At 35.6% G+C, this 19,860-nt stretch overlaps 1 protein-coding gene across 6 annotated transcripts in view; it reads right to left on the reverse strand.

The window, feature by feature from the left end:
• Positions 1 to 19,860, reverse strand: part of lobo (lost boys) — a 782,641-nt gene that overhangs the window by 65,322 nt on the left and 697,459 nt on the right. For all 6 annotated transcript variants that reach the window (XM_069833633.1, XM_069833631.1, XM_069833630.1 and 3 more), the window contains one exon: positions 13,036 to 13,250. In XM_069833633.1, coding sequence (XP_069689734.1) covers positions 13,036 to 13,250 — 215 coding nt within the window. The remainder of the gene's footprint in view (positions 1 to 13,035; positions 13,251 to 19,860) is intronic.

The following is a 19,860-nucleotide window of genomic DNA, read 5'->3' on the forward strand; positions in this document are numbered from 1 at the left end:
TTGAATCACAAGATGATCTGGTGGCCGAGATATGTGCTGCAGCAGAGGAAATATACGATAATCTTGAAGTCTTTCACCATGTTAGAGAATCCATGTCCCGCTGATGTAACCTTTGTGTACAGGACAATGGATGAATTTTTGAACATCTTTTGCAGTGATTTTGGTGTGTAAAAGTTTTATAAAAGACTCAAGCAATAAAGTATGACAGTGGTTTGTGTTATATTAAGATCTGATGTCCTCGCGAAATAGTGCCTCACAGCACAATATGATATTAGGGAAAACTGTTTGTATCGGTGTCCCGTATAATCTCCCAGAGTTTATAGATTTAATTACTTTTCACTCTGTATATTATACAAAATGTGGCAGAAACAATGACCCATTTTAAATCTTGCGCCATTCTTGATTACTGTGTCCTAGAGTGCTAATCAATGTTCCATTGGGCAGTGCAGTTCAAAGCACTGCAATCAGTATGGAGCTAAGGTTGAATGAAAATCTTGTCTTTGCTGTTGAAAAATTTTTCTCTATTCAGCTTCTGGAAATGACTGACGAGAACACTTCCATTTAAATGGTCTCAAGGTATTACTGGTACCAATGCTTTTTAATGACTCTGGTGTAACTGTCACAGTCACAGCTGATCAATATAAGGCTATGTTACGACAATTCATATGAATAGAACTGAACAGAAAGGATATCAATATGAAGTCAGTATGGTTTCCACAGAATGGCGCAACAGCTCACGCAGCAAGAATGCCCATGACGACTTTAAGAACAAAATTGTACAACATTGTTTTCTGGTACCCAACTTATCAGTCTGTGATTTTTGTGGGCTTTCTTAAATCCATAATCTATTCAAATAGACTGGCAAACATTCTATAATTGAGGAACAACATTCAAACCGAAATTGAGGCAATAACACAACAAATTCTGCAAAAGATTAAGGAGAATGTGAGAGTTCGTACAAAAGATTGCTTGACAAAGGTCGTCCAAAAGACACGATTTACCAAAATTCACTATTGTAAAAAATTGTTTCAAGTGTTCTCAACAGTGTATAGTAATAAAATGTAGTTATTTATTTACATATTTGAAATGGTAATGGAAATTATGGGAAAACGACTGAACAAATTTTAATGAATGATCCCTCATTTCAAAATTAGCATCCAAGCATACGGAGGGAAACAGTAGTTTTCAGTGAAACATCAATTTTCCCACATAATTTTCCTATTTTCCAAAAATCATCTGTTGTCAGTTTTCAGAACTAACTTAATGAGTTTTCAGAAGAAGACAAAACACCTTATGAAATAAACAATATCATGAAGGCAGGATTGCCAACATAACAATAAATAATAACTTTTCATAAAGAAAGGGAGATCTGCCTGACAAACCAGGTGACCATTCAGATCCAGATTACAATACAACACAAGAATGAATAATGTTATGCAAAAGTTAACACAGTAAAGATATCATAAAGTTATTCAGTGATTATAAAAGAGTGTAATCAATCAATGAATAACAACATAAGAATTTAACTAATTAATATGAAAACAGTAGGCCTACCGGTACTAATTTGGAACTTACTTACTTACTGGCTTTTAAGGAACCTGGAGGTTCATTGCCGCCCTCGCATAAGCCCTCCATTGGTCTCTATCCCGAGCAAGATTAATCCACTCTCTATCATCATATCCCACCTCCCTCAAATCCATTTTAATATTACCTTCCCATGTATGTCTCGGTCTTCCCAAAGGTCTTTTTCTCTCCGGCCTCCCAACTAACACTCTATATGCATTTCTGGATTCGCCCATACGTGCTACATGCTCTGCCCATCTCAAACGTCTGGATTTAATGTTCCTAATTATGTCAGATGAAGAATACAATGCGTGCAGTTCTGTGTTGTGTACCTTTCTCCATTCTCCTGTAACTTCATCCATCTTAGCCCCAAATATTTTCCTAAGCACCTTATTCTCAAACACCCTTAACCTATGTTCCTCTCTCAAAGTGAGAATCCATGTTTCACAACCATAAAGAACAACCGGTAATAGGCTATAACTGTTTTATAAATTCTAACTTTCAGATTTTTTGACAACAGACTGGATGATAAAAGGCTAATTTGGAACTAGCATTATTAATTATAAAAATTGACATCATAATGTCAATAGGTCGATCTTCATTTCTGTAATTTTCTGAAAATGTTCCTATGTTGGTTACTAAAAACTTATTACTGCGGTTCGGATAAAGTTGTTGTTTTTTAATGCCAGGCGTTTGACAATAAAGTCATTTGACCTCTTGCACTCCAATATTTTTCAAAGATATTATCATGGTGAGCCACTGAAGCACAGATGTTGAGGTGTTCCGAATCCATTTCTTGGTTTGAGTTGCACAATGGGCAGTTAGAGGACTGATATATTCCAATTCTATGCAGGTGTTTGGCTAAACAATCATGGCCTGTTGCCAATCTAAACGCAGCTACAGACGATTTTCGTGGTAAATCGGGAATTAACTGTGGATTATGGTGCAGAGAGTTCCATTTTTTCCCTTGAGAGTGTGTTATCAAATGTTGTTTGTTGAAGTCTAAGTACGGTATGTAGATTTAATAAATCTTTTCACAGAGTAATATGTAGATTTAGTAACAGGTCTGTAAGTAGCAGTGCTGTCCTTCTTTGCTAGTGCATCCGCATTCTTGTTTCTCAGGATTCCACAATGGGATGGTATCCCTTGGAATACAATTCCTTTATTGAGTGATATTAATTGAGAGAGCATTTTAGTTATTTCTGCTGTTTGAGATGAAGGTGTGTGTTTAGAAACTATTGATACAATAGCTGCTTTGGAGTCTATTGCATTCTTAAATTTATTGATGAGAAATAGAAGATTCCTGAGACTTTCACTTATTGCAACGATTTCTCCATCAAAACTTGTTGTTCCATATCCAAGAGATCTATAAAGTGAGAAGAGACAGCATGTAACACCTGCACCGGCACCTTGTTTTCTGGAGATCAAGGATCCGTCGGTGTATAAATGAAGCCAGTTTTGTGGAGGGTACCTAATATTAATTGTCTCTAAAGACAATTGTTTCATTATTTCAGTGCTTACTTCTGATTTCATATTTCTTCTGTTAAATTTAGATTATATTCTATATTTAATAGAGTTAAAGGGTTTGGTTTAACTTGTAAGTTTTCTTTTAAATTCGGGATATTGATTTTATGTTTTAATTCTTGAACCATGGATATGAAACTTTTTTGAGTTTTCAATCTACAGAGAGGACTGTATGAATGCCAATTGTTTCCTGGTAATCTGATAAGTTTTTCATATTGAATCAGTGCTTTTTCTTCTATTGTCATTTTGATGCTGTTAATATTAGTGAGGAATCTCATAGACTCTATAGGAGTTGTTTTGATTCCACCCGTAATGAGCCTGAGAGCTTGGTTTTGAACATATTCTATTTCGTTTATGAAAGATGTAATTAAAATTTTTCCGCAGTATGATATGATATGATATGATATGATATGATATGATATGATATATGATATGATATGATATGATATGATATGATATGATATGATATGATATGATATGATATGATATGATATGATATATGATATGATATGATATGATATATGATATGATATATGATATGATATGATATATGATATGAAATGATATGATATGATATGATATATGATATGATATGATATGATATGATATGATATGATATGATATGATATGATATGATATATGATATATGATATATGATATGATATATGATATGATATGATATGATATGATATGATTTGATATGATATGATATGATATGATATGATATGATATGATATGATATGATATATGATATGATATGATATATATTTATTCCACCAGCTTACATCGGTCATGATGGCTCTTCACATTTCTGTATACAGTGCCATCACTCCCTTGGATACATGAATTTCTGCTTATGCTTTTCCTAAACCTCCGGTTATTACATATAAATGACCCTGATCACTTTTCTATCACGTCCCTCACTTCTGTTTCCCTCCCTTCTTCTTATATTTACCTTTCCCTTTCCTAGTTATCTATCTTATTCTTACTAATCACAATTAACTAAACAATGACTTCTCTCAATCTCTTATTAATTGGTCCGAACATTGATTATATTTGTTGAACTCTTCCATAGTTGTTAACTTATTTATTCACTTGAATCACTAACATTCACTGACCACTTATTCCCATTAATCTAATCTGTATATATTCAGACGAAGTAGTCCCTACCGTTTCATGACCTTTCCATTCCCACTTTCTTTATTATATTTGTATCACTACTTACTTATTATATCTTATCCTTTTTCACCATTATTCCCTTGCCTTACCGTCTTTTCTGTCACTATCACTCTTTTCACTTTATCACTTTCTTACGTTTTATCACTCATGCCACTCAAGCACCAACCTCTTAAGTTATGTTTTCTGTCCCTTACTTCTTCCCACTGACAAACCTCTATTCGGTGTCCCTAATGTTGCTTCATCCCTTCCAGTTCTTGTAGAATCTTTTCTTATCTTGGTATCTTCTTCATCTCTCGATCCCTTCTGTAGTTGCTGACCCATATTTGTTCTCCCAGCTGGATTCACTGAGCTCTTTTTGCTGTTCTCAGCTCCTGTATGCCGTCCTTCTGTTCTCCCCTGTCTACCTGATGTCGTCATCATAATTTCAGTGCAAGTCACTTGTTTCTTCTTTAATTGCTTGTTGACATCCTCGTCCGCTGCTGTTGCTGAGCTATGCAATCCTCTGGTCGCTGGCCTCTCTTCCTGGTTCATGTTATTCGGTGACTGGTTCATTCCATCGCTTGCTATTCTTTCCTGTGTGATGACCTCTCCACCTTCTAATTTTTCAAATAGTTCTCCCATCGTATGTTTTACTATAATGTTCCTTATTTCCTCTTTCATTGTCCGTAACTCTTTATGGTTCAAATTTTCCAAGCAGAATTCCACATCAAACATCTGCCCATTTATCTTTAATTTGTCTCCGTATAATCTAGCGAAATGACCATTTTTTCTTGCAGCCTTCATAAAAGGAATCAATATTCTTCTCCTGCATCTTACTTCATATTCAAAATCATGTTCCAGTCTAATATTTGAGTTTCTTAAGTACTTTCTTTTGCTCAAGTTTTTTTCTTTTGCCATTATACTTGTGAATTTAACTAGTATAGGTCTATTTCCATTTTTCCCGATTCTGTATGCTTCTCTTATTTGTCCATCACTCACATCAATCCTGAACCAATCCCAGCACACTTTCATTACAGTCTCGTATGTTTCCAATGCCTGTTCCTTCTTCCTTTCCTCGATTCCAAAAAATATTAAGTTCTTTCTTCTCTGATCTTCTTCTAGATATTTCACCTTACTTTTCATTAGATCGTTTTCCTTCTGTAGCGTTTCAAACTTCTTGTAGATCTCTTCAATATTTGCTTCCAGTTTCACTACTGCTTGACTATTTTCTTCACTATTCGCCATTATTACTCTGCTACGCGATGTCAGTGTCAATGCCTCTACTACAATATTTCTCCACTGCCGAGCTCCCTTCGCACACGTCTGTACTGATCCGCTGTTCGTTGTGGACTTCTCTGCAGTATGTCATCACTGGCTGTATAAACATTTTGTATGTAGTGTTCAAAGTATTCCTAGAGCATCCCCATTTCTTTCCTGCTAGTCTTTTTAGAAGGGAGAATATTTTACGAGCTTTTTCAGAAATGTATTTCAAATGGTTGCTCCATGTTAACTTACTATCGAAAATAACTCCAAGATATTTGGATTCATAAGTCCTAGGAAGGTGTTGGCCATTGTATTGGATATTGAATTCTCTTTCTTTTTTACCAAGTGAAAATATTTGGTAGTTACTTTTGCTTAAATTGAGTGTCATCAAATTTGATGTATTCCATTCATGTAGTTGAGTTAGAGCTTTAAGGGCAGAATTTTGAATTTTGTCTCTATGTCTGTAAGATCCGGAAGTCCACAAAACTATATCATCTGCAAATAGTGCTGTTTTCATGTTTGATTCCTTTAATAGGGAGGGTAAGTCATTTATATAAATATTGAATAAAGTTGTGCTGAGGACAGCGCCCTGAGGTAGACCTCGATATGTTTGTCTGTAACTAGAAAGTGAATTATTGAATTTAGTGGCAATGAATCTTTGACTAAGGAATTCTGATATCCATCTGAACATATTGCTGGAGATACCTAATTTCTGGAGTTTTAGTAATAATTTATTTCTCCAAACAGAGTCATATGCTAACTGAAAGTCAATAAATATTGCCAAGGTATCTTCTTTCTTGTTAAAACTATCTTTTATTTCTTGGCCGAGGCATATGACTTGTTCATTGGTAGAGTGTAGTTGTCGAAAGCCGGCTTGTCTTGGTGACAGAAGATTTTGGGATTCTGAATACCAAGTTAATCTGTTGGAGATCATTGACTCCATGGTTTTTGCTATCATGCTTAATAGTGCTATTGGTCGATAACTATTAACATCATATGCAGGTTTCCCTTTTTTGTGAATTGGTATAATGATTGCTTTTTTCCAAACTGCAGGAATTGAGGTGTTCCATGATAAATTGAAAATGGATAAAAGTACAGACTTGGCTTTTTCTCCCAGATGTTTAAAAAATTTGGAATGAATGTTGTCGGGGCCAGGAGATTTCTTGGTTTTTAAATTTTGTATAGTTATAGTTAATTCTTTGGGAGTAAAATTTTGATGAAATGTTTCAGGTTTCGTGATATTGCTAGTAATAGTGTTATTATTATTTTTATGTAATTCTCTTTTGATAAATTTGTCAGTTTTTTTTATATTGGAATGTAATCTGTGAGAGTTTGAGTAGTGTTTATTAAATGCGTTTGCTATATCTCTACTATCTGTTAGCGTTTTGTTATTATGAATAATAGGTTGGCTAGTATTTTCCTGTGTATTGGAAATATTCTTCAGAAATTTATATGTTTTAGCACTATTGGTTCTGTAATTAATATTTTCAATGAATTTATTAAAACTGTTCTTTTTTGCTGTTATGATTGCTTTTTTAAGAATGGCAGTCTTCTTCCTCCAATCTTGAGTATCTTCTTGTGTTTTGCTATGTTCTGCTTTGGTTCTTGCTTTATCTCTGTCTTGTTTCAATAAGTTCAGGTCTTCTGTCCAGAATGGGGTGTATTTTTTTGGTTTGCCTCGTGGAATGTGCCTTTTTTTGCAATTTTAAGAATAGATTCACAGAAATATTTGTTCAATCTATCTGAGTTTGTATTTTCCATTAGTGGTGAGTTCAAGCTTGAGGTGTTCGTCGAGTTCTGTTGTAAATAGTTTCCAATTCGCTTTCTTAAAGTTCCTGTTGTTTTGTTGTTGTAGGGTTCTTTTCTACGGTTTTGGTGGAGATGGATAGAAGCAATGATGACTCTATGGCCAGATCCAGGGTTTTCAATTATTTTTTCTTGGTTTCGTGATGGATATCTGATGTTACTAGTAATAAGTCTGGATTTGTACCAGAACCAGAATAATGTATGAAAGTGGGGGATCTTCTTTTCTGTAGACAAGTTCTGCGGTTGTAGTATTTAGGAGGTCCATGATCATTTTTCCAGGTTGGTTTACATTATCGTAGCCCCAAAGTTGTGAGTGGGCGTTAAAGTCACCAATTATGATAGTTTTAGGTTGTATATCAAACAAAGTTAGATCAAGAGGATTATTAGGTGGGTTACAGGCACTGTAGATTTTCAAATGTTGTTGATTTTTCCATACTTCAATTCTTATTAGTTCTAATTTGTCTTGATTATCCATTTCTTTTATGATTTGAAAATTTGTAATTAATTTCTTTGATATACCTGCGAGAACTCCACTACTGATCTGCCTACCTTTGGGTAACAGTTTGATATTAAAACCTTTAAAATCAAAATATTTTAATTGGTCAGCATTAAGGTTTGCTTCTTGAATAAGGAAGATATCTACATTATTATCTGAGAGTATATTGGCTAGTTCAGTCTTCTTAGCTGATGTTATACCGCCAGCATTCCATTGTAAGATGTTTAGTTGATTCTGTACCATTAAAGTAGTTCCCACCCAGAGATCCAATTGGGGGACTATTTTACCTTCGGATAAAGTAGCTGTATCAGAATAGACATCCTTGTTCCGTGTGTTTTGTTTACACACATTGGGGCTGTACTGTTCATTTACTGATTTTTAGCTAGGGGTTGGGGAGAGCTCTTCCCAGCAGCTAACGTTTGTAAACAAAATGCATGGTCCAAGGATGCCCATACTGATACAGCTAGTTTATCTGAACCATACTTATTATGAAGGTTATATAACGAATTTACAGCTCTGATTCTCTGTTGTGTGATTTTTCTGGGTACCTACAGCTGTGTATTGGTTATTAAAAACTACAGAACTTAAGACTTGTTGACATTATTACCATAATAAGCCTAAGACTGCGGTGCTTGCCTGCAGACCCTCCTCCAAAATAAAAAAAAAGATGGCATTGAAATATATTGTTTGATTAATAGTTACATGATTTCATGAAAAACTGTGATGTAAGTTCTGCTCCCCCCCTCCCCCTCCCAAAGTCACAGCTGCCCTCCTTAAAAGAAGTTCCTAGCTAAAGGTCTGGTTACACTTTATTGAGTTATTACGTTACTTTCCATGTTACATCTTCCGCGGAATATGTTTTATTATTACGGAAGCAAATAACTTCCAAAATGTCGGATATTCTTTCAGGAAAACCTGAAAAATCTTTATTTGAACTTAGTTTGCAGCATATTTGCTCCACAAGCCACTAGTAATATGTAATGCTTAAACTAAATGTTTAAAAATGGATCAATGTTCCTTAGTATGAGTATAAAACTCTGTAAAAAAAACAAGCATACACAATATCATGTCCGAATGTATGTGCAAAATATTGATTACTATGCAGTGGCGTGCTGTACATCGAAGGCAAGGGAAGCATTGATTTCCTTGTTCATAAAGCGAAAAAGAAGAAATTCATTGCAGCAATTATTTCAACCACGAGAACTATGATTCTCTAATATTAAAATGTCACAAAATTCTTTCTGTGAGTGCCTGTCCTGGTTGAGGTGGATTCGTTAGATTAGATTAGATTAGATTAGATTGTGTTCTGGAAACCATTCGCAGTAATGAGGACTTCCATGCCCTGATCATCGATGATTTTATTGCTAAAGAGAGGTGAATTCCTTTGGTCTTCAGAAATATTTAGATGAATTGGCTGCTCTCAATTTTGTACTATATATATATATATATATATATATATATATATATATATATATATATATAAATTTGTATTATTGCTTCCCTCACATAAAACTACACTGCACGTCACTGAATTCATTATATATACAGGGTGTATCAAAAATACGTGTACAAACTTCAGGCATGGGTTTCTTACACCAAAAGAAGGAAAAAAGTTCATATGAACATATGTCCCATAATCCTTTTGTTTTGTTTCCCCGTTATTCATTTATTACTAAAAGTTTGCATTCAACGGCCTTTGAGGTCCAACCTCAAAACTTCATTTCTTTATGCATTCATTCATAGAAGGCTGTGACTCGTTGTATCAGAAATGGACTGCAGATGGCGAAGTGTTGCCATGGAGACTTGTTTACATGTGTCATTTGTCATTAGTCTGTCTTCAACGTTGCAATTGTGAACGTGGAGTGAGTTAACGTGTTTCGTTCAACCATGGCAGGACGATATTCATTTCGTGAGCAGGCTGACATCATTTTTATGTATGGTCGCGCGAATGGTAATGGACGCGAGGCTGTACAGCTGTATCAGATGGCGTTTCCAGACCGAAGACAACCGAATCATCAAACCTTTGTTGCTGTGTATCGTCGCGTTGCTGAGACAGGAACCGTTGCACCACAGACTGGTGATCGAGGAAGACCAAGAGTTCTTCGTACGCCGAACCTCGAAGAAGACATTTTACACTGTGTCGAAGACGATCGAGGTATCGGTACAAGACAATTGGCTGTGGCATCACACAGTACAGCATGGAGCAGCTCTTGTATCCGTATCATATGCAACGTGTGCAGGGCCTTTCGCCTGCCGACTATCCGCCACGGGAGAACTTTTGCCGATGGTTTCTAGCACAAATAGCCAATCCATTGTTTGTCTCATCATTTTGTTTACAGACGAGGCAACGTTTGGGAGAGATGGAATTACCAATTTCCACAATGAACACGTATTGGCAGATCGTAATCCTCGTGCTGTATTTCAGGCTAGACATCAGCAACAATTTAGGATTAATGTGTGGGCTGGAATTGTAGGTGACTGTCTGGTAGGTCCATACGTTCTACCAGCACATCTTACAGGTGCTATCTACAGGGACTTTATCCAAAACACTCTTCCAGAATTACTGCACGAAGATGTGCCTCTGAACATAAGACAAAACATGTGGTTCATGCATGATGGGGCTCCAGCACATTTTAGTCGCCTTGTTCGAGATACACTGACTGGTGTCTACCATGACAGATGGATAGGCAGAGGAGAACCAGTTCAATGGCCAGCACGTTCTCCCGACCTCAATCCTTTGGATTTTTATCTTTGGGGGCACCTTAAACAATTGGTTTATGGAGCAGACATCCCGGATCAAGAAACTCTTCATCGACATATCATGGAAGCCTGCGAAATCATTCAACATCATCCTGGAGTATTTGAAAGGGTGCGACAGTCCATGATTCGACGAGTGCATGCATGTCTAGAAGCAAGAAGAGGACATTTCGAGCATTGGTTATGAGTTTTGTGTGTTGGCACATTATGAGTGTACCAATGTGTTGAACAATTCCTAACGGGGAAACAAAGGATTATGGGACATATGTTCATATGCACTTTTTTCCTTCTTTTGGTGTAAGGAACCCATACCTGAAGTTTGTACACGTATTTTTGATACACCCTGTATATGGTGTTTCTGGGCTAGTGTTACAAACTTTCAGAGATGGTTGGGAAGGGTACATGTATCAATTTGAGATAGATAAGAAACCCTGGTCCGGAAATGACCGAGTTGAAAGTTACAAGCAAAAATATTTGTGTAGAAATGGAATAATTTTATTCCTCTGTACATCTTATTTATGTATATTTATCTATACATCTTATACATACTGTATTCATCTGACGTTTACGTTGTCTACTTAGAGTATTCCATTCAGTGCACTGTCTGAGGGGTGGGGACAGGAAACTACACTAAAGCAATGCAGATGGCGTAATTTGTAATGGACATGGTCGGTCCTGATATGCACGTCTGTAGACAGCAATGTATGTGTACAAGTTGCAGTGCCGGACATGGTCGGTCCTGATATGTACGTCTGTAGACAGAAGTGTATATGTACAAGTTGCAGTGTCCAGTCGATCAGTCCTAGTGAAATGGAAATGTACACGAGGGTGGAATATGCGGACCTGATTTTCGAATACAGATGAGCCAATGGGAACAGTAGACAAGCTCACAGATTGTATTGGGTCGAATACCCACGTAGGAGACACCTGGCCCATACCATCTTTCCATGACTGTTCCAAAGGTTAAGGGAAGGAGGGCAAGTGGAGCGAAATTACAATTCCATTTCCACACAACTATTTTTGCTTATAACTTTCGACTCAGCCATTTCCGGTTCCTTATCTCAAATTGATACATGTGCCCTTCCCCATTATCCCTGAAAGTTTGTAACACCAGCCCGGATTACTTATTATTGCACAAATGACCCTCAATGAGCTACTAGTTTACCCAGAACAGTACATATATATATAATAAGTTTGTTCCAACATGGTTAAGAATCGATTATGAACTGCTTGCTCATGTGTATTAGCTCACTGTGCGTTCCAACAAGACTAGAACTGATTCTGAACCGATATTGAACTTGCAGTTCCTTGTTCCAACATGCTTTAGAACTCGTTCAGAATGAGTGAAATTGTTTTTCGATTAAGAGCAGGAACTGAGAATTCTAAACTGCTGACGCATGCCTGATGGTTTAATCTGAAGTTATCTACGTAAAGATTAATTTTTGGTCCTACAGAATTTATCTGTTATCTATTGTGGTAACAATTGAAGTTATGGGTAAAATGCTTCGAGACTAGGCAAGTTAAAATAAAAAAATTGTCCATCATGAGTGATTTGGAAGGTGATAGTGATATATTTTACGAAGAATTAAGTTCGGAAGATAAATATAATTTTAATATGAGAAGAAACTCCGAAGGCTGTGAAAGAAGAATTCAAGAAACGTTCCAACAACGTAAAATTCCGAATTAGTTCTGACACGAAACACGTTCCGAATTGCTTGCTGGTATAAACCCATTATGTTTGTAATGTGGCAGTAACCATTACTCCATATATAGACATATATTAAACACATACAAGATTATAATATAATGCTTAATTATTACAAAGAATTATATTAGTATAAGTCACGAATAAAAATATTCCTCTATCCAAAACACACAGAAATACTTATTACGTGAAAGACTTGCTCTAATGTAATTTTATTGCAGATGACATACTGGTGGTATTTTAAAGGAGAATATTTTTAAAGATTTTAAACAATTTCATTTTTATATTACCGTATTTTAATCTGTCTATTAATTTTAAACTTAGCAATATGGATTCATTTTCTTAATAATGATGTCAAATACATACTGGTATATAATAACAGTATCAAAACCACTGATACAATGGAGTCAATTTATTATTATACAAATATAAAATATTCAGTGACTTGTCACTATTTCAACACTAAACTTGAGTGAAATATCAATTTTGATCAATTTGTGGCCATACAGTACCTACAAACTGGTATCATAACTTTCACTGATTTCTTCGTATGTAGAGGACAAAGTAGTAAAGCACTATGTTATAAAAATAATATATGAGCGCTTTTCTTTTTATAATAAGTTACTATAGTAGTCTAACTTCATGCCTTACTAAAAACTGTATGTATATATATACATATATATATATATATATATATATATATATATATATATATATATATATATATATATAGTATATATTAAATAGTATACTGTTTCCTTACCAGTACATTTCTCTTCGGTCCTTCTACTTGACCCTGACCTCTTGGCTGATAGTCCACTTTACGATAGTACAGGTAATCTAGACGATCCTGGAAATTCTCTATAAGATATACAGGATCCATTTCTAGTTTCTTTAAACCATCTGTACGAGCTTTATGGTAAAACAGCATTGTTCGCTTGTCTTCAACTCCATTTCCACCCACAAAATAGCTGTGTTCTGTTGACACAAAAGTATATTTTACTTTAAAAACCGAAATATTTTGCTATTACACACCTCATGCCACTTCTAGTAAGATATGTAAACTTGACTTAAATAAATTTACAAAATATTAAGGGAATCTGTGCATGTATTTACTTATAGAATTGTAATGAACAAGGATCGGATTTTAATTACTGGGTACCAAAAAATTTGCTGCACATGACCAATAAAATTCCGTAAAAACTTAAATAGTTGCCTTCTTTTAACTAAGAGTCCTTCTCAGTATTCCAGTGGATGATGGGTATAGATAAGAAGATTCTCGAATATCCTGCAATTATTGGCAAGGACACTTTCGTACATGGAGAAACTCCTTTGAATTTGCGCAGTGATCAGAGAAGTATACTGGTACTTGAAAAGTGGTAGATCGCTGAGGGTTAATTCCTCTTGTAATTGCACTAAGTCTAATGTAAAATTTTCCCCTGGAAATATTTTACCAATTGAGTACAAGGTTTTGTAGCCTCAATTTTTGTTTAGAAGATATCCTCTTACCAATGTCATCACACACAAAACTCAAATCCCTCCACTGAAGGTGTTCGATGGTTGACGGTAAAGGACAAAGTTTGATCTCGATGTAAGCCATTTTGCCCTCCATTTCTTCGTCTGCAAATAATTTCTGAGTTTTCTGAACTGTTCTAAAATTTTAGCAACTGGTTCTCTCCACTAATAACAGCAAGTTGCAAAATTTTAATATACAAACATTAAAAAATGTAATATAAGTGGCTACAAGTGAAGGAAAAGTGTAGAGTAATTTAAAAAGTCGCTGCTTTAATACTTTATTAAGGAATAAAAGTTGTTTATAGCAGTAATTTTCCAGTTTCAAAATTTTACCCACAGGCTCATTTACTCATGGAATACATGATGTATGCACGTTTGGCAGTCTTCTCTGTGGTACAAGTAATCATTCGATCATGATCACTTGCTCACTAAATGACACTCGATAGTGACATCATAAGAAAGCAGAAGTCCGGATATTCATTTTGATAGGAAATGTGTTTTCGTGTTTCTTTTGTATGGCCCAAGTTAATAAATAGTAAAACCAAAGTAATCGGTGTTTTAATTATGCTGTCTAAATATTTAGGGAAGCGAAATTCTGATTATGAGGATTCTCCATTAAAAAAATGTGCTTATTTAAAGAGGTGAGAAGATGTATACAATAAATTGTATTGTGCTCACACGTAATCCCTCTTAAGCTCACAATGAACCACAAATGGTCAAACAGCAGAAACACATGCCCCACTGTTTTAATCAAATCAGAATTACAAGTTCGTGCCGATTCAAAACTGGACTGTCAAGCTTTTTTATAATGTTGCAAAAATGATTTCTCACTGTTAATAGATGCTAGATCTTCAGGAAATATAAGCAGCCAAACTGAGATAAATTTGAAAATATTCTTTTTATATGAAACTCACCATTAAGTTTCATAGGATTTATTTACATTATTTTTTTTAGTATATTATTTTTTTTTACAATGTTAAAGCATTCTGGAAAGTTGTAACTGCAATTAAAGAAAAGCATCTGATTGGATCCAGTTTATTATGACTAGTGCTGCATTTCAAACAGGTGAAACCAAATGGTAAGAATGGTACACATTCCCTGATGCCACTGGATTTCACACATGTGCTAATACAAAAAAACAGAAGCACATGGTCACGAATATATCAATAGAAAAACTGTAGGCAGTTTTAACGTTCAAGCTATGTGCACTGCAATTGATAAGTTTGCTAGTGTTGATGTGAATTGGCCTAGTTCGGTCCAAAATTCTAGTATTGAACAAATTCTGGTATTTGCAGTTATAACCAACAACAATGGATACATATTTTTTGAAGATATGATATGTGGGAGGTGCACCATGGCTCATAACTCCTTACCTGAATCCCACTATTGCAGAACATGAGCTTCACAAAGTACCATAACATGTTATAATGATACATATGACATATTTGTCAGCCAACTTTACAATTCTCAGTTATGGTGGACCTTCACATTTTTGCTCTTCGATCCACCATCCCTTTAATACATACCACCCTTTTTTATTAATATATTCATTTGTCAAATATTTCTTTGTTTACTTTTTACTTCCTATTCTTCTGTTTTAACTGAATTGCTATCTATTATTCCATATCTATCCTATTCTATTCTCTCACATACATAGACTGTCTCCAATCCATTTCTCTATTTCCTATTAAATATTGCATATTCCTTCCCTTAATAATTCACATTATTACTCAATTTCTTCTCTACTCTTAATCATTGTTTTCCAGCTATTTCCTCCTAAATTGATTGTCTGCATTTCTCTTTTCTACATTTTATAACACATACATCACTTTTTTTCTATCCTCTGTTTATTTACTTATTGATCTCTTTCACTACGCTTCATTCCTAAATTTCCTATTTCATTACCTCTTTCCATATATTTATTTCTATAATACTCCTACAGTTATAGTACCCCTAATACTACTCCCAACCCATAACACTGAAAAACAAGAAATATTTAATTCACTTAATTACACTTCTTTATCTTCTGTATTTTTATTCCAATGACCATGCTCTTCATCTTATTTGCATTTATCTTCATTCCATACTGCTCACAGCTGTTATTTAATTCCAGTAGCATATCCTTTAGTATCATTTCCTCTTCTGCTAACAATGCAATATCATCAGCAAATCTTATGCATTTTACGATGAAAGAGTAATGGAACGGAGAAAAATTCTTTCCGGTGCCGGGATTTGAACCCGGGTTTTCAGCTCTACGTGCTGATGCTTTATCCACTAAGCCACACCGGATACCCATCCCGGCATCAGACAGAATCGTCTCAGTTTAAGTTCCAACTCTTGGGTCCCTTCTAGTGGCTGCCCTCTGCACTACGTCATAGATGTCTATGAACGTAGGACTGATGTCCACACATGTGCTGAGGTGCACTCGTTATGAGTGACTAATTGACCGGGATCCGACGGAATAAGCACCGTCTTAAATCACGAAGTGATTTACACATATCATATATATTATTTTAATGTACCGAAGTACATATGATATTTCCATGCAGATATTCTGCGTCATCATACGATGAAGGGGACCCAAGAGTTGGAACTTAAACTGAGACGATTCTGTCAGATGCTGGGATGGGTATCCGGTGTGGCTTAGTGGTTAAAGCATCAGCACGTAGAGCTGAAAACCTGGGTTCAAATCCCGGCGCCGGAGAGAATTTTTCTCTGTTCCATTACTCTTTCATCGTATGATGACGCAGAATATCTGCATGGAAATATCATATGTACTTCGGTAAAGGTAAAGGTATCCCCGTAACATGCCATGAAGGCACTTGGGGGGCATGGAGGTAGAGCCCCATGCTTTCCATGACCTCGGCACTAGAATGAGGTGGTGTGGTCGGCACCACGCTCTGACCGCCTTTTACCCCCGGGAAAGACCCGGTACTCAATTTTATAGAAGGCTGAGTGAACCTTGGGGCCGTTCTGAAAGTTTGGCAACGAGAAAAAATCCTGTCACCACCTGGGATCGAACCCCGGACCTTCCAGTCCGTAGCCAGCTGCTCTACCAACTGAGCTACCCGGCCGCATGTACTTCGGTACATTAAAATAATATATATGATATGCGTAAATCACTTCGTGACTTAAGATGGCGCTTATTCCATCGGATCCCGGCCAATTAGTCACTCATAACGAGTGCACCTCAGCACATGTGTGGACATCAGTCCTACATTCATAGACATCTATGACGTAGTGCAGAGGGCGGCCACTAGAGGGGACCCAAGAGTTGGAACTTAAACTGAGACGATTCTGTCCAACCCCGGGATGGGTATCCAGTGTGGCTTAGTGGATAAAGCATTAGCACATAGAGCTGAAAACCCGGGTTCAAATCCCGGCGCTGGAGAGAATTTTTCTCTGTCCCATTACTCTATCATTGTATGATGACGCAGAATATCTGCATGGAAATATTATATGTACTTCGGTACATTAAAATAATATTAATGCATTTTAGTCTTCTTCTTCCTACTATCACTCCTCCCATGTTATGAAAAAAACAGTTCTTTACTAAATCCTCCAAGTAGATGTTGAACAGGATAGGTGATAAAATACATTCTTGACGTACTCCTCTCCCAATTTCACTTTCTTCTGACATTTCTTCTCATATCCTGACTTTGACTCGTTTCATATAAAGATTACTGAACAGACTTCTCTCTCTGCAATCCACACCAATTTTCTTTAGGATCCCCATCAGTTTATTCCAATTCACTCTATCAAAAGCCTTTACTAGATTCACAAATACTACATATACTTCTTTATTCTTCTCTAGGTATCTTTCACAGATTGTCCGTAGCAGTCCAATTGCATCTCTCGTAACTTTCCCCTTCCAGAAGCCAAACTGCTCTTCCAGGATATAGTCTATCTGATATCTCCTTTCATCCCTTGGGCATGTCCATGTGATCTTCTTAGTTTACGTTGTTGGAATAATGTATTTTCAACAGTCGTTGCATTTCTTTTACAGAAATTCACCAAATATTCTCTTCTATAATTTCTTTTTCCCAATGCATATTTTTCAACTGTTCTTCCATCTTGTCCTTCTCCTACAACTGCGTTCCAGTCGCCCATTAGGATTATGCATGCACCCTTCTTCTCCATCTCAACTATCTTGTTATAGCTTTCTTCCACTTCCTCGTCTGCTAATCCACTATGTGGAATATGAACTTCCACTAGCACTAAGTCCATTTTCTTTCTTGTAGTCTCACCATTATCACCCGGTCATCTACATAATACATTGATATCACTTTATCTTTCACACATGTCCCAGTAATACACCAACACTGTGACTTCCTTTGCACTCACCATTTGAATAAAACAACCCAAATTCATCACTCATCAACTCACCACTATTTTCCCACCTCACTTTTGATATTCCCATCACATCCACTTTGTTTTTGGGGGCCAAAGGGTAATTGGGATTTCCCGGTCTCTGATAGAGTCAAAATCCCCTGATATAATTGATATTTAACCCTTGTAGTGAATTTCAGTGAAGTCTAGAGCGCCTAATTAGTCAAATCCACTCTCGTTATCTCCACGCTGGTGCTCCCAAGATCTTTTTAAGATGCAAAAGAGAGAGTGGTGTGCGGAAAGCAACGGTAAGCTAACGCATTTATCTTGATGAGTCTTTCCACAGTAAAAGATTCCGGATGTACCATATTATTATTATTATTATTATTATTATTATTATTATAATCATCATTATCATTATCATCATCAATTATCATCACCATCATCATTATTATCATTATCATTATCATTATCATTATCATTATCATTATCATTATTATTATTATTATTATTATTATTATTATTATTATTATTATTATATTAAATACTAAAAAAAGGAATGTAACAATGAAGACCTATACTGAATTTCAGATAAGAAAAATATTGAGGTAAACATAAGAGTGGAGTTTTATTATTATATTAAATACTAAAAAAAGGAATGTAACAATGAAGACCTATACTGAATTTCAGATAAGAAAAATATTGAGGCAAACAAAAGAGTGGAGTTTTACCACCTCCCACACCATTGTACCAAATCATACAAATGTCGTTCTATTGGCTAGTGTTGATGTATGCCCTAGAAATTAGTTCGCAATTCCTTATCGAGATGTTGATTGTTTATGAGAACTTAGGCAGAAGTGAAAAATGATAAAATCATGAATCGAGATCCGTGATACTTACTTTCAGAATGCAGATATGAGTTATCACAAATTCATTCTCACAAAATGAATATTAACTGTCTAAATTAGGCAGGCTTCCTTTAGAACCCATGATTTGTAAAAATCTATTTGGTGAATAAACTGCTGCCGCTGTTGCTGCTGCTGCTAGCGTTTTGCATGTAATCTCGAGACTTGTCTCGCTCTTTCATAATCCTACAAACAGGCCTGGCAGGCCTTGGCGGTGCCAGGGCATTCTTCTGGCTTTCATATTATCGTCAAATTTGCTTTTATAAGAAATCATATTTTATTCATTTTAAAAAAATTCATACTGAAGTATAGCTACTTTGCAGACCTAACAATCTCTATATCTAGATTCGAATCCATGTATTTTCGTCTGATATTCCATAAGCATATTCCTGCGGAAATGGTTGTGGTGGTGGTGACGGTGGCAGAGACAACTACTACTGGTACTATCGTAATCACAGAGCCAGGGCACTTTTTTTGTTTAGAAATACACAACTGAGTACAGAGTTATCTCTCCTGTATGTGCCTAAGCATATAAACATTATTAATAATATACTGAACATAATCAAATGAACAATCGAAATTTTTTTTTTAATATTTATTTTGGATAGGGATAAAAGTTGAAAAATGGCATTGTATTGAAGTACACGAAAACTTATTCACGTAAAATAAATTTTCACCGAAGCACAACTGACTTAAAGTTTAAATAATCTAAATAAAAATGATGAAATTTGAAGTTTTATTCTACTTAATTTTGATTTAATATTTTTCGCTGACTGTACCTTTAATAACTTACAAGAGTTCGGAAAGTGGTACTATTACTTCATTTGTAAGGGCTGTTG

This window comes from Periplaneta americana, chromosome 8, assembly GCF_040183065.1.
Source record: "Periplaneta americana isolate PAMFEO1 chromosome 8, P.americana_PAMFEO1_priV1, whole genome shotgun sequence".
NCBI classification, from domain to species: Eukaryota; Metazoa; Arthropoda; class Insecta; order Blattodea; family Blattidae; genus Periplaneta; species Periplaneta americana.